General features: G+C 34.7%; 1 protein-coding gene across 3 annotated transcripts; it reads left to right on the top strand.

The window, feature by feature from the left end:
• The first annotated feature begins 4,126 nt into the window (after positions 1-4,126).
• Positions 4,127-18,460, top strand: LOC145567674 (kinesin-like protein KIN-UA). Of its 3 annotated transcripts, none has more exons than XM_081627021.1 (19): positions 4,127-4,567; positions 6,452-6,552; positions 6,636-6,758; positions 6,907-7,092; positions 7,266-7,487; positions 7,595-7,748; positions 9,239-9,388; positions 9,570-9,658; positions 9,975-10,178; positions 11,711-11,857; positions 13,662-13,787; positions 13,885-14,016; positions 14,665-14,806; positions 14,901-14,993; positions 15,073-15,198; positions 15,290-15,415; positions 16,249-16,392; positions 17,293-17,421; positions 17,508-18,460. In XM_081627021.1, exons 1-19 carry the CDS (start codon positions 4,351-4,353, stop codon positions 17,666-17,668), a joined length of 2,772 nt encoding a protein of 923 aa, XP_081483147.1. In that variant the 5' UTR covers positions 4,127-4,350; the 3' UTR covers positions 17,669-18,460. The 3 variants fall into 3 exon arrangements, 2 of the variants coding, with proteins under 2 accessions (XP_081483147.1, XP_081483146.1); XM_081627020.1 differs by having other exon boundaries at positions 13,653-13,787; positions 17,508-18,459; XR_014095729.1 differs by lacking the exon at positions 17,508-18,460 and having other exon boundaries at positions 13,653-13,787; positions 16,260-16,392.
• Positions 18,461-19,773: the final 1,313 nt, after the last annotated feature.

Below are 19,773 nucleotides of genomic sequence, written 5' to 3'. Positions count from 1 at the left end.
TTTTCTCTACCACTTCTCTTCAATTCATGAATCAAAAAGAAGAAAATATATTGGAAGGTGAGATGGATCATAGTTTGGTTAGCACTCTTTTTCAAAGTTCAATGTACTATCTTACCTTTACTTTATGTTGGTAGGGATATACCGTTTATATACTTCACAAGTTCACAGTAGTAGTAACTGTGAGTTCAGAAAGGCAAAAGAAGTGTATGCCATTAAATGAACACCAGGGGTGGAATGAACAAGAAAATAGTTTATGGGACCTAATTTATTTTGAGTAAACTTTTAGATGTACCAAGCTTAAAATTCAACTACTTTATTCATTTATTAATAGCTACATTAATATGACCTTTTATACTCCATATTAAAATTCGAGCATTAGCACGGTACATATCAAATTTCGTAAAAAAAGTTGACAATAAATGCAAAGTTATAGGATATTATATTATTTTAATGATTATGTTCATTGAATTGCACATAATTTCTAATTGAGGGTTTGAAGTGTTGTCAACAAAAGTGAAATCTCTATTGACTATCCACATTATCTACTACGAGTAATAAAAAAGTGTAAAGATGAATGTCATTATAATTTGATTGTGAAACTAATTAATCTCAATTAATATATTCAAAAGTACGTCAAAGTGTTACACCTTTGATAAGGTGGATATCTTGCCAATTTCGTGCTCTATATTGAATATTAATCTCTCTTAGAAATGTGTCGTTAATTGTTATACATACGTGCATTATTATATTAGTGATCGAGGAACGTGTTAATTATATGAATACCAAGGTAATATTATTGAAGTAGACTAGGTAAGCTCCGTGCCATGCACGGTAGTTTTTAATAACTATATTTTAAACTAACACTATTTTAAAAAAAAAAAAAAAAAAGTTACTTTCGCATGTTATATTCATATCAATTGAATGGAACAACAAAATTTGGCAAGAAAAAATCACACTAATAATAATAATCAACATGCGTCGATCTTGTTAAGTTTTATTGAAATATTTGAAGTTTATAGTAGAGTATTAACTGATTAATATAATCATCATGAATTATTCAAGGAATTAACAAAAGTTTCATTAGTTGATTTAATATGTGCATTTCATTATTGAAGTATCTATTACATAATACTCCCTCCGTCTCCCATTGATAGTCACTTTTTGTAGAAAATCACGGAAATTAATAAATATAAATAAGTAGCAAAAGTACATTGAAAAAGTAAATTTACATTGGGTATGGAAAAAAGTAGAGAGATAAAGTAATTAAAGTACATGGGAAAGTTAAATTTGCACAAATATTTTTGCAAATGAGAGAGAATTTTGGTAAAAAAAAATAATATTAATATTACTTGAAAAAAGCAAATGTGACTAATATTTTGGGTTACAAAAATTGGCAAAAGTGACTATCAATGGAGGACGGAGGGAGTAAAAAATAAATAAATAAATCAAGAAAATATATATAATCTTGCTATAATAAACTTAGTATGTACTACATAAGACGTATATAATAAGTACATATATAATGTGTCTTTCCTAAAACAAATACTCCATATGTCACAAATATGATAAAAAAAAAAATTTTCTTAAGTTTATAGTTGTTCATGTTTTTTTTTTTTTTTTGGAAAGATGCATCAAATCTTATGTTATACTTTATATATGTAAATGATTTTATTTTAAAATATTTTTTTTAAAAAAAAAATAAATAAACTAAGGACACACCAGAAAATGACACGTGTCATTACTGGTGTGTCTTTTAGTATATAGTTATTGATAGGCTATGTTCATTTACAATTTTGTTTTGCTTTTTAGTTAATTTTTCAGTATGCTCGAGCTTATTTTAGCTTAAACAAAATTACAGTAAATTGAGAAATGGAGAGGACGACCTCAAATCCTCAATATGTATGCATGGGTATTGAATTTGCCATGCTACAGGAATAATCCCTAGTTCATTCCCAACTTTAATGACAAAAATCCTAACATAGCATATAATTGTGTTTAACTTATAAGATATTCAATTTTCCAGAAGTCTCTTGTTATACACGAAATAGTATCATACATTCAAAATAAAACATATTAGAGTTATTTTAGATGTACTTTATACTTGAGTAACCTTCATTAGGACATTTTTTTTTAACTTAATAAAATTTATTAGGTTTGAAATAAGTCAAATAGAGTAAACAAAACAGGCCACGAAGATATATAGAATTTTCAATACATGAATCCAACATCATATCATACCTTTATTGTTCTAATAACAATGCATCATAGGTCCACAAGCTATGTTAAATTATACCGTGTTAAGATTCATGCATAGTGATTGATATTTGTACTACTCTTTTAAGTCTTTTCTTTTCGTGTGAATTATATGAGCTTTCTTTAGCAAGTTGCTCTTCGTGCTTTGATCTCTTGATGATATTTCCTAGTACAGTACATGGTGTATATATACATCACACAAAACTAATCAAGTTTCCTTATGCTACAGTGTAGGCCAAGGACGCTTTATTGTGCAAGTTGATCGTGAAGGACGTGAACCAATTGTTGCTCATTCACACTTAGGCCTTGTTTAATTCACTTTATTTTTACATATTTCAGAAAAAATAAGTTTAGATCAGAAAAAATAAGTTCAGGTAAAATTATCGTTTTATGTGCAATTTTTTATCGCTAAATATATTTAGTTTCGTAATGAAAAAAATTATGAAAATTATATATTAATAAAAATACACAATATTATGAATCTAACAAGATGCCACTTAATATATTTTTTCCTTACATATTATTTTACACTTAAGGTCAAAATTTGGTCAAATCAGACAATAAGATCAGATCAGATCAAACCATACCAGACCAGGTCAGATAAGCAAAAATAAGATGAACTAAATAAGGCCTTAATAACTTTTTTGCTTGTGTCCGCTACTTGCTAAGCTCAATAATTCCTTACTCGACTCATACAAAATTAAAATTTCAATTCGAGTCAAGTTGCTTGTTGCAATTTTAGTCATTTCTAGATAGATTATTATCTACTCTTTCTAATTAAGTGTCCAACTTTCCCTATAAAGACAAAATATATTTACTTTTTGTCAAATTTAATTAATTTTATAGACATCTAACTATTCACAAATCATACAGGCGAATTAAAGCTTGTACACCTCCTTTAATTTCGCTGAAAGTTTTAAATCAAGTCGAGTCAACTCGAGTTAGTCACTCATGAGCTGCTCAACCCAATTCGCAAATCGCAATCCTACATTCCTCCTACGAATCACTCTACCTTAAGGGGCCGTTTGGTTCGCACGAGGGAATCGGAATGGAATGAACAAAGGGAAAGGAGAAGAATGGAATGAAAATACCTAAAATTTGTCATGTTGTTTGTTTTAAAACAAAGGGAAACACTCCCTCTAGTCCCACCACCACACCACCCACCACACAACCACCAGTAACATTCACTCTCCAACGTTCCCACCACCAAACCACCACCGAACTACCACCAAACCAGTCGCCGCACCTCCCCCACCATTCGCCGCCCTTCACCAGCCTTCCCCCGTCCCTCATCGACCCAGCAGTGGTCGTCCCTCCCCCGAAAATCTCCTTAGCCCAGAAAAACCCTAACGCCGCTTAAAAACCTCACCACTCCCCGTGAAATCTGTCGAACGGCCCTCCCCCACCCTCGAAACCCTAGCGACAGATTAACAGTGAAGAGGGTTGGTTTTTTAGGTTTTTCGATGGTCGTGGAGGCTCGGGGAAGGGGCGGCGTCGGTCGGGGAAGGGGCGGCGAAGGTCGGTGGAGCCGTGGAGGTGCGACTTGGTGGTGGAGGTAAGGTAAAAGGGTGGTGGCTAGGTGTGGGTGTGGTGGTGGAGGGGTGGCTAAGGAAAGGGAATGGAAAAGTATAGGCGGGGTGGGGAATGAAGTTAGAAGGATTTGGGGTTATAGGGAGGGCAAAGGGAATGAAAGTATATGCTTAACAAACAACAACAAAGGGAATCGAGCCAGTTGATTCCCATTTCCTTTGATGATTACCCTCAACCAAACGGCCCTTAATTTCTTAAGATCTGGAATCCTAAATCAAAATTAGGAAAGAAACCCAAAAATTTCGTAAAAAATGTGCGCACTTTTACAATACTCTTCCTCCCTCACACTCCCACTTCGGGGACACGATTTGGTCCACTTTCTTTTCTCTCCCTCCATTACATTTACTTCCCCTCCAGCACTCTCTCTCCTCCATTTCCAGCTTTTTTCTCCAATTCTCTTCACTGTCCTCCTTTTTTTACCTTTTCAATTTCAACCCTAATTTCAAATTATTTCATCATTTCAATTTTTCTGCGATTAATTGAATTGAAGAAGTACAAATTTCAAAAATGTCGATTAATACTGGAAGCTGGAATCATTCCAGAAATGGAAATTCCAAATCCTCCATTAATAAAACTCATAATTCCTCCATTAATTTGAACCCTAGGTCTTCTCTTTCTTCTTCTAATGTTTCTGTTAAATCTAATAAATCTTCGTCTTCTGCTACCTCTTCGCTTCGTCGGAGTTCCCCTGCTTCTCTCTCCTCCGCCAAAAACGGCGCCGGTGGTTCGTTCTTTTTTCCCTTTTAATTGTCTTAATTATTTCAAATGTGATGATAATTAATGACATTTAGCTCAATTTATTAAGTTTCGGAATATAAATCATGGGTCAATTGGTGTAATTAATGTTTCTGCTTTTAGCTTTTTATTTATACTTATTTATTCATTAGGGTTTATGTAATTATTCCCCTTGAACTTTTGATTAGAATTCTGCTGAGTGCTGGTCCATTTAATCAAGGAAATTTAGCTCAATTTATTTAACTAGTACATGCATTTTCTTAGATACTTCTTGTTTTAAGTTTGGAATCCATGATGAAATTATGGGTTTAATTAATGTTTATATAATGCTTATTATTTCTGCTACATGCCTTCAACTTAGTTTCCAAATTTGGTAATAATTAATTGGAAGTTAATATTTGTTGGATGAATTTGTGAGTTGTACATTGATTATGTAAGGTTGGAACTTGGAAGTGATATATATCTAGACTACTTGGACTTGAGGACAAATATCAATTGGCTGTGGTGGACTACAGTATGGGACTTGATATCATCTGTTGTTTTTGTCATGTTATTAAGGTATCCGAGGGCCGAGCACGGGTTATCGGGTCTAGATGAAGAATTATAGTTACATAGGTGTCATGTTGTATTCTTCTTATGATTGCCCCTGAGAATATTCTTACATGATATAACATGTGCTGTCTTTTCTGAACTCTTCTTTTGGTCTTGTCTCAAACTTTGCTATGAATTATACTACAGCCTTAGTGCAAGGTGCTACTTGATAGCCGAAAGACCTATCACAATTCATTTCCTTGTGTTATGCCTACATGTGTCGTGCTGTGCAAGATCACAAATTAAGGAAGCAGGAATGGATTTTGTGTGTAATTGTAAGGTATCCCATGTGAGTGTTCTCAACGTAGCACGTCACTATTACATAATACTTCTTCTCCCCATCTATCAAAAAAAAAAAAAAAAAAAAAAGAAAGAAAAATGAAAAGAACTTGTTTCTTTATTTTAATCTCTTATTCCACATATCTAGGTCTAGGTAGTTGAAATGATGTGTTTGATGTGCAGATGTGTTGAAACTCATTGTAGCCTACTTGTGAGTGTCCCATATTGGAGAAAGAGGAGAGATGATTCCACTTGATAAGGTCGATGAGTTACTCCTAATATTGCCAATTATGGAATCTCCTTAGCTTTGTTTGTGGACCAAACTCTCCTCCTCCTTGTTCGGGTTACCCGACCCATTTCATATTATCATAAAATTTAACATGATATTAGAGCTCGGGTTGCGGGTCTCTTCTAAACTGGGTATTTAATCGCTACTGGATAACGATTTACCTCGACAAGATATCCAGCCCCTAAGAGGATTATTGATTTGGCCTTTCCAGTTAGTTCTGAATTTCTAAAGATACTCACAAGTGAGGGGGAGTGTTGAAACCCATTGTAGCTCACTTGTAAGTGTCCCATATTGGGAAAGAGGAGAGATGGTTCCACTTTATAAGGTAGAGGAGTTACTCCTATTATTGCCAATTGGTTTTAGTATGGAATCTCCTTAGTCTTGTTTGTGGACCAAACTCTCCTTCTCCTTGTTTGGGTTGCCAGGCCCATTTCGTATTATCACAAAATTTAACAAGATGTATTACTATGGAATATTACATAGGATGTTTCTTTTAAAAAAAAACTCCCTAATTTTATCTACATTAGTGGGTCGTTGTAAATTTGTGCCAGACAAGCAATGAGTGTTTGTAACAACCTGTATGGAATGATTCATAGTCTTGTCTATATTAATGTATATTCTCAAGCCAAAAAGTTTAGAATATGTGATTTACCTTGTAATCAAGGCTCATCTGGGACTTAAGAAATCTATAATGTTGCCCTTTGTTTTGACTAGTTTTGGGGAGAGTACGAGTTGCTGTGAGATTACGACCTAGGAACGCAGAGGAGTTGGTTGCAGATGCTGATTTTGCAGACTGTGTAGAGCTACAGCCAGAGGTTTTACTTCTTTGCTGGAATCCAATTCTTTTAGGTTTCCTATAGAATCTTCCATTGTCAGTTAACTGATTTGTTTACCACAGCTTAAAAGACTAAAGCTTCGTAAGAACAATTGGGACTCAGATACTTATGAGTTTGATGAGGTTCTGACCGAATTCGCATCTCAAAAACGCGTTTACGAGGTTGTGGCGAAACCTGTTGTGGAGGTTTGTATTCTTTCTTCTGCACACTTCATTAGTGAAACACTTGATGCACTGCTACATCTGTTACATCTAGCTCCATATGCATTTTGCGTGCGCTGGGAAAATGTTATCTATGTGACTACATGATTCCGTGTGTTATCATTATCTGCAGAGTGTTTTGGATGGTTATAATGGAACAATTATGGCATATGGACAAACTGGCACTGGAAAAACTTACACACTAGGACAACTTGGAGAGGAAGATACAGCTGGTCGTGGAATTATGGTGCGTGCGATGGAGGATATTTTGGCTGGTATTCGTCTGGATACTGATACTGTCTTAATTTCCTATTTCCAGGTTTGTATCCTTGAAAACATTTGTGAGAATCTCTAAAGAAAAGCAATTCATGTCTTATCCTTTGTTTTAAAACGTCATTCTGACCCATGATGAAGTTTGTCATGTATAAAATATCTCTGATTTAATAATTTAATTTATGACATGAAATCATTTCTTTCATAAACTCCTTGTAGTTGTACATGGAAACGATACAAGATTTACTTAATCCTAGTAATGACAACATCTCCATCATGGAAGATCCAAAGTCTGGAGACGTTTCGCTCCCTGGTGCTAGTTGTGTTGAAATCAAGGATCAAAAGAGCTTCCTAGAGCTGCTAAGATTAGGGGAAGCACACCGCTTTGCTGCAAATACCAAATTGAATACAGAATCTTCTCGTAGTCATGCTATTTTGATGGTAATAAAATCTCTCTCTTTATAAGTTCTTATAGCTGGTTGTATTGTGATGTCTACTCTCATCTTCTTTCATGATCGAACCTCATACTGCCCATTGCATTCATGTAGGTACATGTGAGAAGATCTGTCAAGGAAAGGGATTCAGCTTTACCAAATGAGAATGGAAGTAGCTCTCATGTTAAAAACCTCAAACCTTCAGTTGTGCGAAAGGGCAAACTCGTCGTAGTCGATCTTGCAGGTTCTGAGCGTATTGACAAGTCAGGTGCTTACCTAAATTACTTTATTGAAGAGATCATTTTGTTTTCTTTACTTGCTTGTTCCTATCTTAAAGCTCTCTTTGAGAGGTCAATGGGAACTTTACAGTTTCCACATGGAAAAATTGTCATTAATAATACAACCTTTGGACGATTGTTTTTAAATAAGACAACCTTTTAATTATACTTGAATAATACAACCTTTCAGGGTAATTTTAAACAAGTTAAAAAACTTATAACCTGTTAAACAGGTAGCTCATAACATGTGTCGCCATATAATTTGTCTACATTAATAAATTTTGTTTTAAAAAAACAAATTAAACTTTGATTTTTAAAATTACAATTAAAAACTTATTTTTTTCACCTCCCCTCTCATGGCACCACCGTACCACCGCCTCCCCATAATCAGTCAAAGCTGCACCTCCCCTCCCCTCACTTGCCTAACACCATCAACCTCACCACCAAGAAACCCCCACATTAGCCCATAGCCAGCCGCCCCTATCAACCACCGTCTGAAAACCATCCCCATGCAACCAAGAAGCCATAACGAACCCACCTCACCGTCAAAAAAACCCAAATCGGAACCCACCCCACTTGCAAAAAATCCCAATACTAATCCACCCTACCCATGAAACAATATCGCATTATAAGAAGAAAAAAAAAGGATTTTGGGTGGGCAATGTCATGGTGGGGTGAATTTGGATTGTGTGGCCGTTGAATTTCGGTCTTTGTGGTTGGGTTTTGGGTGAATGAGGAGGGATTTCAAGTGGTCTAGGTGGGGTAAAGTGGTGGCAGGGCAATGGTGGTGTTGCGGTGTGGGGGAATGGTGGTGCAGTGGACATGGTTGAGTAGTGAAGGGAGAACACTGGTGGCCATGGTAGGGGAAGGAGAATTTTTTTTTTTTTTTTTCTGTTATTTTTTCTTCATTTAATAAAATATGATTGAAATAATTTCTAAGCCAATCACACGACAACATGTAGGCATGGTAACCTGTTTATCAGGTTATATCCGGTTATGACCTGTTTAAAATTACAACCCCTCAAAGGTTGTATTATTCAGGTATAATCAAAAGGTTGTCTTGTTTAAAAACAATCGCCCAAAGGTTGTATTATTGATGATAATTTTTCCATTTCCACATTGCATTCCTATATGTTCTATTTTACCTTCTTTTTTTTTTCTCCAAAGCACAGCATATTTTAGCTAATTATGGAAGAAAATTTCTGTTGCTTCTCAAGACCACATTTTTGTTTGATTGGATTTGGTGTTATGGTGTCTGATTATATAATTCGTTTTGAAAATTTTGCTATTCTTATCTCATCTCTTTTGTTTTAGATGTTTTTGTTAGTACCTTTTTTCCTCATTGCCTCACTATTTCTATGCTAATCCTGGTTTGATGTTTCTTATCTGTGGCTTTGTGCTGCTATTTTTTCTGCTTTAAGGGTCAAATTTCCTCTCATTGACAACATGCCCTAAGATTTCCTTGCTTCGTGTTTTTCAGGAAGTGATGGTCATGCCCTAGAGGAAGCTAAATCTATCAATCTCTCTTTAAGCGCATTAGGAAAGTGTATTAATGCTCTTGCAGAAAATAGTGCTCATGTTCCAGTTCGCGATTCAAAGCTTACTCGGTTACTTCGAGATTCATTTGGTGGTCAGCTGTGTTATTTTTCTTTCATGTTTGACTCCTTTTCAATCTACTAGACAGTATCTTGCATGATGGATGTTAGAGTATTTATATATGACTAAATTCTCATTACCAACCTAATTAGTGGCCAGTAAATATAAGGTTGAACATGTATGAATGTATACTGAGGCAATTCACGTGCTGTCAGGTACTGCTAGGACTTCATTGGTTGTTACAATTGGGCCATCCTCACGTCACCGAGGTGAAACAGCGAGCACCATAATGTTTGGACAAAGGGTGAGTGGCAAACCACAAACCTATACTATCTTGTTCTCTGTATATAATAAAATGGACTCTCGTGTAAACTGCCATACTGTCTTCATGAGAACAGATGTATCTTTTATGCACTTGCAATTATCGGGTACGTTTGTTCAATATTTGTTTTTTTAGTGGTGAAAATTTTCTCCAATAAGAAAAGAAATATATACCAAGGTGGTATATGAATTTTGAGTTACATGTGGGGCCATTGATTGAAGTTATGTCTTAATTAGCGTCTCTTCAAGCGTTACTGCATATTTGGCTTCACATGATGATGGTTCATAATATTTTACAGGCTATGAAGGTGGAAAACATGTTGAAAATAAAGGAAGAATTTGATTACAAAAGTCTGTCCAGAAAGCTTGACATACAACTAGACAAATTAATGGCAGAAAGTGAAAGGCTACAAAAGGCTTTCCAAGACAGGATTGATCAGATTGACAAGGAGGCACAAGATCGTGTATCTGATGCTGAACGAAAATACGCTGATGCTTTGGAGGTAATTCCGCCTTACCGGTCTGTAATTCTATATACAGTATTTAATTATGTACTATCAAGGATATAAAGGTATGATCCTATAGAACAGATCCTGTTCTAGTAAGGTCATCAATTATGTACAATCAATTTCTACTAAAATTGCTAAGTGAGAAAGCAAGTCTAATTCAGAAATTTTAAATATTGATTGTATTTTGTTATCCCTTCTGCTGTTGGATATAAAGAATTATTCTAGTAATTTAAAGTAATGTTTAGGCTGAACCTGGAACAAGTAATAAATTAGAATTTTATAATATGTCCTGGATGAGTTCCATTTCATTTGCATATGGTGAACCTTGCTTGTTTGCTTCTCTAGTATTTCTCACTCCCTTTAGCCCATTAACTACCAGTCTCTGCATACCTGTTTTTTCTTGCATACATTGGAATACACTGCCAGTTGGAAATGCTGAACCATCCTGGAGCTCTACAATATTTTTTTGGTGATTGGGTCTGCTTTACCCAGGTCCAATGTTAGACACTAGGACACATTATACAGAGTAAAAATTTGTCAGGGTTGCAGGACACAATATTAAGGAAAAAAACCCTTCCTGATCTTAACAGACTTTTGCTTAAGCTTCTCGTATTTTACATCTATACACAAGACATTTCAAGTTTATATGTTTGTTATTCTTGTTAATCAGTTAATGTTCTTGTATTTAATTCATCTGTGAGCATATATAATGTAACTTTCCTGTTGTCATTATATTCATTCCTCTACCAAAATGTGGATGTGAAGGAATTGAGGTTTCTGGGTGAAAATTGGTGCGTTAAGGATATCAACACCATGTCCTTGTGTCAAGCTTTTAAGGCAGGCATTTAGTATAAAATGAAGAGAGAAAGCAGCATAAGCTTGGGAAATTGGCATGTTTCCTAATCTGTGTGATCCAAGCATTTTTTGAGGTGGTTGGGGAGGGAAAAGCCAACTTCTGTAAGCTGTAGGGCGGTGCTTCAACCTGGGTGGATGTGAGGGAAAGCACCTCACCAGGAATCCTCTCTTGTAGTCGGTAAATAAACTCTGAAATCATAGGCTATCAATGATTCATAACTTTTTTCTGTTTTGTCCATAGCAACTGTGGTCCAGCACAGTGGGCGTAGTCACACTGTTGTACTCTTACTATTTGGGTGTATGGTAAATAGCTTTTCAAAAGAGCATTTTGGGCTTAAAAAGCTCTTTTAGAAAAAGCTCATTATAAGAGCTTTTTAAAATTAGCTTATTGAACAATTAACACCTATTTACCAAACACTTTTACACAATCAGCTATTTATAACCAGCTAGTCGAATCAGCTAATACAATCCGCTATATCAATTAGCTAATTACCAAACATGGCCTATGTCTACTCTGGTTCTGTTGCAAATCAATCAATCAAAGCCTTAATCCCATAAGCATATATCAAGACATGTATCTGTTGCAAACAGAGCTGAAATAATTGTTATTATGGTTTACTTGTGTCTATTGTTTCTAAATCTGAGTTACTGATAATGATTTCCTTCTCTAGGAAGAGAGATTGAAATATCAGAAAGACTATATGGAGGCAGTAAAGAAGCTTGAGGAGCAATGGGCAATCAATCAGCGAAAGCAAAGCAATGAAGCCAGTACATCTGGTGCTAAGCATGATATGTCAGTCAAATCATGCATAAGAGAGGTATTCATGCTTCACTTCTCACATGATGTGCCAATTAAGTGTCCTTTTCACTTCCTCAGTCCTCTCATTTTTTTTCACTTAAGTTGGTTACAGCAGTGGGCTTGTTTTAATGCTCATATGTTTTCTTCTTTTCCTAACCATGGAATCCTCATGTAGCTGCACCTTGATCCTTGTATTAGTTATACATATCCAATGTGAATTTTAGCATCATCTAGGATGCCAGGATGATACATGTCTTGATATATGTGATCTTAAGATTGCTTTGACACTTGAACTAATTGATTTTTTTTAATGGTAGAATAACTTTCAGGAACTTGCTGTTGTGTTGGTATTATAGTGAACGAACTCTTTATTCACGCAATGTTTGATTGAAATTTAGAATGTTTGTAAAATTATATTTTGGAAATCAATTATACAATAATAAGGGAAATCTAATATCATTATTGAAAGAAGAAAGTGAGTGAATAGTTTCTTAAAAGTAAGTTATGTGAGAGGAAGGAATTAAAAAAAAAAAAAAGTAAAAGTGGGAACTGGGAACCGTGGCTGGAGAGGGAGAGAGATTTAAAAAGTGTAAAGGATTTCTATTTTTAAGAATTGTTGCTCTTAAAAAATCGGTCTTTATGAAAAGTGTTGCACTTATAAAGACAGAAGTAGTATTGGTCGTGAAAAAAAATATCTAAAGGTATACTAATAACAAATAATCAATATTTGAAACATAATTGTCTTTCATATCGTATAAATATTATCACATAAACTTCATGAGATAATGTTATTATAATATGATAAAGGTATTATAATGGAAGTGATTAATCGAACATGAATTATAAAGTATATTTTTTTGGTGCTAGATAATTAATTTGTTTGGAAAAAAAGATAAAACACCCTGAGGAAGCCAGAAAGGTGATTGGTTTTTGGACGTAAAACATGGATGATTAAGCCCATTGAGGTGCTTGTCGTACTGTTATAGGGTTTGATTTGCTGCTAGGAACTGACATAGCTTACAGCACTTAACAATGGCGGCTAATGAGAAGAAAATGATGATTATATTGATGCGATGAAAATTACAGTAAATTGACTGATAATTCCACTTTTGAGAGGTGGAATATCTCCTTAGTAGGAGCTTTTGACTGGCTCACTCTCTCCCAATAACAAACCACACTATATAACATATCCTCTTTCCTCCTAATGAGACCTATTTATAGGAAATCCCTCCTAACAAACCTCTAGCTTATTCCCCAAGTTACTACTAATAGATTGTTGCTAACATGCCCTTCCCCTAAATTGTAATTGTAATTTAGTGTTGTCAGTTTTATTTGATTTGTCTGATTGACTTTTTCTTTTTTTTCTTTTTTTTTTTTCCCAACTTTAATATTGACCTACGAGGGGTAATATGATATTTTCATGTGGACACCACTTCATGAATTCCCTTATAGAATAGATAGGGAGCTTGATTTAAACTATTCTCACTGGGTATAGCTCTAAGTTTAATTTGTTTGGTGTATGAGAAACCCAACCTTTCATGTCTTTGATGCTTTGTATTATTTTGTTTGCTAATTTGTTGGACACAACCCACAGATGTTCTTATTAATCAGCCAGTAATGCTGTTTCATGATACTTTCCATACGTCTATTGACCTCAGGAATATTTTTTTTTTCATTGATTGTGCCAAGGTTACAGTCCTTTCCTTAAGCTTTGTGTAAGCTATTGAAGAGTAGCTGTACATATCATTGATTTGGTAGTTTTCCACATATATGTGTATGAAGTGCAAGGAGCATTTTTAATGTTTATATGCCAGGTGTGTCAGGTACATGCTGATGAAGAAGTTGCTGAGGTGAAAAGGTTGCTTCAGAGTGAAAAGCTTCTGAGGAAGGCTGCTGAAGATGAGGCATCCAATCTTAAGACGCAGCTTGTGCAATCAAAGAAACAAGAGGTATGTTGCTTCAATTGAAAGTAGCTAAGTTAATGTCGTGTACTTTTTTCCATTGCTTGATGCTGAATCCTAGACTTACTACATTCTTTATGTTCAGACAGCTGCAAATTCTGAAATGTTAAAGCTTCATCAGATGTTGAAGGATGAGGCCAACCAACGAGAAAAACTTGAACGTGAGATAGCTATGCTACAAGGGCAATTGTTGCAACTAAGCTTTGAAGCTGATGAGGTATGGTGTTCTCTCCGGACATCAAGACTCTCAGAAATCATACACAGTAGGTCTAGATCATAAATGAAACTAGTAATAGATTATTATCTTTGTAAATTTCTTTCAGAAATGGGATTTTGAATTGTAGCTCGAGTTTCCTGAGGTAAAAATCATGATGTTTAACATCTCTATCTTGTGAGTTTGTCTAGTTGCTAGTTGCTACCAGCCTACCAGTATTCATTAGAAATCCTATAAACTGTCTGTCAATCTTATCCTAAGCAAAGGCTTAAGACAACAGTTCCCTCTTTCGTGACACCAGTGCACCTGACTTCATATCAACTTGTTGTCTACTTTCCATGGCACTGGTGCTACTCTTGGTGTGGAACTGTGGATGCTCATGTTAAGCTAAAAAATGAAACATTTATCATTATTTTTGGCCTTGGTACATGCAATAATGTTCTGTTTTAAAGAAAGCTAGATACTTGGACAAGCAACAGCATAAAAAACAAAGCAAAGGATTTTCATTTCATTGTGCTGCCATCTCTTTGATATCAGAGATTGGTCCCAGAAGCTTGTTTTCAAAAAATTACTTGCAAATCTCTGTAACTGCATCATAAGTTGGGAAAGCATTTCTTGATTGTTAAAGAATTTATCTTGGTTATTGTATAGACTAGAAGAAGACTTGACAATGGGACCTCTAAAGTTCATGTTGAGGTTGATACTCAAGTGACACAAGTTCAAGGTGTTCAACCTCAAACAGATGATGCAGGAAATGAGGATAAGAGTTCAGTAGCTAAACTCTTTGAACAAGGTAAGAAACCATAGCGTAAATTTCTCTTGAATTTGTCTAGTACTGCTTGTTTTCCTGCACTTTTCTGTTTTAACAAGAATCAGTCTCCTTACAGTTGGTTTGCAGAAGATATTGTCATTACTTGAAGCAGAAGACGCTGACGTACGAATTCATGCTGTGAAAGTTGTTGCAAATTTGGCCGCTGAAGGTAAATACCTTAGAAAATTGTTTCTTCTCTGACGTCGCTTCATTGTGATTTGACGATTTCACTCTCCTTGATCCTGCAGAAACTAACCAGGAGAAGATTGTTGAGGCTGGTGGGCTTACTTCTTTGCTAAATCTTCTTAGAAGCTCTGAGGATGAGACCATACATCGAGTGGCTGCTGGTGCTATTGCAAACTTAGCAATGAACGGTGAATTAGTTAACCTTTCTTTATCAGGCTCCATTATCTTTTCCTACTTATGCTATTAAGTTAATATTTGCTCCTTTTCTTGTCACTTCAGAAACCAACCAAGAGCTAATAATGGCCCAAGGAGGTGTAAGTTTGCTATCAGTAACAGCTACTAAAGCAGAGGATCCTCAAACCCTTCGCATGATTGCTGGAGCAGTTGCTAATCTTTGTGGCAATGGTAAACCATGGCTTTAATGAACATTTGACTTTAAAAGTCTTTTAGTGATTTTAATTGTGCTATTTTAAAGTCTTTAGTGATTTTAATTGTGCTATTTTAAAGTCTTTTAGTGATTTTAATTGTGCTATTTTACAGTAAGTGGGGAAAGAGAGAAAGGAGAGGAGGGAGGGGGGGGGGGGGGGGGGGAGTGTGTGACATTAGACCTCAAGCAGTTTAATTGTAATCCAGCTTGTCAATAGCTTATTAAAATTTTGATGTCATTACAGCATTACTTAATGCCTGAATTTCATTTGTTTAAAGCAGTGTTAACCAGTTTGCGGTATGAAAGTGGGTACAGGAATGCAAATTGTTTCTGGTTTTGTAAAATTACTTTGTATTGCTCATGTATGAATTTTCTTTTTTTTTGGATTGCAGATTGCGGGAGAGAAACAGAGGGAGGGGTGGGGGGAGGTAACAGGGGATAAGCCATGTCCATATAGTGAGCTAGTCCATGCACTCTTATCAAGCTCATTTGAAATCATAATGTGATTCCAAAAAAAATTGGTTGTGGTTGATGGACTTTCACCTATATTACCTTTCCTAAAGGTCTTTCCACCTAAAATCTAATTTTTGTATTTGGGTTTCAATCGTAGCACCCAAATTTTTGAATCATGGTAAATAGTGCAATTTATTTGCTGGTGTTAAGTTTTTGTAGATCTTGTGATGTTATAATAAACTTGTCTTACAAACTATGATGTACTACAGAGTGTGTGTGTGTGTGTATACTGAGAATGTCAAAAACTTGATTTGTTGGTAGGAAGTTGGTTGAGTATTACTTACCAAATTTCTGTCAGACAAACTGCAGGCCAAACTCAGAGGTGAAGGTGGTATCAAGGCATTGTTGGGGATGGTCAGATTTGGACACCCTGATGTTCTTGCACAAGTTGCTCGTGGGATTGCAAACTTTGCAAAATGTGAATCCAGGGCATCAACTCAAGGTATATACGATTAACTATTTTTAATGTTAAACATCTACCTGTTGCTGCTTCTTGTTAACCCCCCATATGATTGTTTATTAATGAATACAAAGATATTAGCCATGTTTCCTCTCTGTCTCTTTCTCACTATTACTGTATATACTATGGTTAAATTAAGTTTCATACCAAACTGCAGGACTACGTTTTTGGGTTGTTTTGGCTTAAGATTTAACTACTTAGGGTTTGTAGCTGGTTGAGCAGTATCAATTCAAAATCTATTGGGTTACGGGATACCAATACCACTGATCCAACACATTTTTACTGTGAATAATTGAACTTGAATTTCTAATTCTTTATTGAACACACTGTAGGATTTATTCTTACATTTGTTTTGTTCTGTGTTAACTTTCAATTTACTCATTTCCGTATCCTGAAATAATGCCCAGTTGCCCACTAAAAGATCAACTTAAGAAAAATGGTATCGTACGATTTGTTTGTGTTGGAATTAGGAGTTGAGATTTTAGGTGTCCTTAGATGCTGTGCGTCTTGTTTCTGAATTATTACCTAAACCACTCCATTCAATCTATGGATTTGCGTACAAAAGCAAAAAAAAATCCATTGCGATAGATTCTTTGTTTCCTTTCCTCTTTCAATCAAAGGCGTGTAGGATTTCACATTTATTGTAGAGTTTCACTTAAAATTTTTGACTTCAAAACCTTGCTGCATATTGTTTAACTTCTTATTGTTAGTCAGCAAAATAATATTTTTGTAAGGACTGCTTTTGCGTTATTGAGAGTATTATTGATGTGCTGTTTTGATGGAAGAAAAATCTGTCTTGGTGCAGTCAAGTGGATGCATTGTAGGAATGAATTTGTAATTATTCACTACTTCCCACTCTAAATATTGTCCTTTAAATTGCAGGATTTAGAACTGGAAGATCTCTGCTTATCGAGGATGGTGCACTCCCTTGGATTGTACATAATTCCAACAATGAAGCCTCATCAATTAGGCGGCACATTGAACTGGCACTCTGCCACCTTGCTCAACATGGTATGCTTCCTATATACCTCAACTTTTTCAACCTGTGCTATCTTTTTTGCATGTTATTTACAAACAATTTTATCCCCCTTACTCAGAGGCAAATGCTAAGGACATGATTAATGGGGGTGCTCTGTGGGAACTTGTTCGCATATCACGTGATTGTTCTCGCGATGACATTAGGAGTCTTGCACGCCGCACACTTGGTTCTAGTCCCTCTTTCCAAGCTGAGCTGAGGCGGCTGAATGTAGATCATTGATTGCTGCCTCGTACATATTCAAGCACGGACAACAGAAGCGTAGAATTTGTATATTGGGTTTAGGTAGGGTGATTCCTTTATTATTTCTTTTATTCTCCCTTCTTTTTGTGTTGTTCATTTTTTCCATATTACTCGAGAAATCGTGTTTTTTTCCTGTGTCTGGGAAAAAAGAATAGGTAGATAAGGTTATTTGCCATCATTGTTATACTGGTCAATTGATTTATTTGTAAAGAGCGAGTTTTACCGTGGGTTTATTTTTATCCCGTTTCTTGGAGAGCATATCGAGCCAAGGAGCTAGTCTTCGATGTGGGCGTATAAGGCTTCATAGTTGTAACTTATTACAAGTAGTTGTATGAAAGTATGAGGAATTGTTGTTATAATTAGACCGGCGATTTGAAGAGGTAAATTATAAACATTATAGTATATTATTCTGACATGTTTGTTGAAAGCCAGCTTTCTTCTTCACGCCTGTCATATGGTCCTGCTAATTTAGGAAACCAGAGTACAGGTTGATGTTGTTGGTTTCAGATCAGGTTGTGCAGATCCAAAGCCAGGAGTGCTGCCCATTCAGTGTTGGTGTGATAGTCTAGGGAATAATTATGATTATGGCTGTCTTCTTACGTTATGTTTATTCCTTTGTGAAATCTTTTATCGCACTCAACAATATATTCATGTCTGGAAATTCAAGGAAAAGGTCGATTACATTCACCGTCCTTTTTATGTTTGATGTAAACAAGGTCCGTCACTTGTGATCCGAGTTTCCTATCTATGAGCTAAGTTGCCTAAGTTACATTTACGGAGTACATAAGAAAATATTGTGAAGTAAATACTTCCATACTATTGCGTCAATTGAATTTAACACTATTTATACACTATAATATAATTTGTTGTGATTTCAATTGTATGGAAAAATTTATTCTCGAGTTTTTGTTCAATTGGTGTCGATGTATATTTTTATAATATTAACTTAACTGTTTTTCTTATTTAAGATTTTCATTAATTGATAGATAATTTGAAAATAAAAATGAGATCTCAATTGATGCAATAATTCAAAAAAAGAGGATATATAAGAGTAGAAAAATTTATGTGCGAGTAAAGACATTCACGAAGGGAAATTGATGTAGACAGTATCTGATTTCAGCTTTTGGGTATTGTCTATGTAAAAATTTAACCAAATAATCTAGTCTTTCAACTTTGTTTATTTTCTCACTAGAAAAACTAAAAGAAAACGGAATAGAAGATGATAAAGATTGGGTATTGTGTCATTTCTTCTGTTAACAAGAAACATTAATCCATCTATGGAAAATATTATTCAACACTACAGAAAACTATTTCCACTCTTATAACAACGGACCATTTGAAAATGGGATTTTATATATATATATATATATATAGGGGAAGGCTCTCGTGAGAATTTTTCTTATGTAAGAATGTTTCTTATGTGAGAACACTCTTTATGTTCTAATTTTTTACTCGTATGTTCTAAATTTTAAATCTGATGTTCTAAACTTTTCCTTAGGTGTTCTAAATTAAATTAAATGTTCTAATTTAGTATTCACATGTTCTAAACCATAAATTAGTTAAGTTTGATGTCATAAATTTTAAATAACTTGTTCCAAAATTTCAACTTATACGTTCTAAATTTTAAAACGTGTGTTCTAAGATTTTTAATTATATGTTCCAGATTTTAAAGCGTATGTTCTATTTTTTTACACGTATCTTCTAAATTCTTTACTCACACTTTCTATATTCTATATCAGTTTGTTCTAAATTTTTATTCACATGTTCATAATCTTAAATCAAATGTTCTAAATTTTACTCATATGTTTAAAATTTCATACAGCTAATTTTATAAATTTTTAATCACTTGTTCAAATTCTTAAATTAGATGTTCTAAACATATTACTCACACAAATGTTCTAAATTATTACTCATATGTTTAGAATTTTAGTTTGAGTCATATGTTCTAAATTTTAACTCGCATGTTCTAAATTTTTACTTACATGTTCTAAATTTTTACTCATTTATGTTCAGAATTTTAGTTTGAGTCACATGTTCTAAACTTTAACTCGCATGTTCTAAATTTTTACTCACATGTTCTAAAT

Source organism: Chenopodium album, chromosome 11 (genome assembly GCF_948465745.1).
Source record: "Chenopodium album chromosome 11, dcCheAlbu1.1, whole genome shotgun sequence".
Classification (NCBI taxonomy): domain Eukaryota; kingdom Viridiplantae; phylum Streptophyta; class Magnoliopsida; order Caryophyllales; family Amaranthaceae; genus Chenopodium; species Chenopodium album.
This window is presented reverse-complemented; position numbering and strand designations above follow the sequence as displayed.

Excerpts from the sequence above, each read along its gene's own strand:
- LOC145567674 (XM_081627020.1), top strand. The coding sequence starts at position 4,351 with ATGTCGATTAATACTGGAAGCTGGAATCATTCCAGAAATGGAAATTCC. Across the intron at positions 6,759-6,906 it reads TGGCGAAACCTGTTGTGGAG|AGTGTTTTGGATGGTTATAA; the intron begins GTTTGTATTCTT and ends CATTATCTGCAG. Across the intron at positions 9,659-9,974 it reads CCATAATGTTTGGACAAAGG|GCTATGAAGGTGGAAAACAT; the intron begins GTGAGTGGCAAA and ends AATATTTTACAG.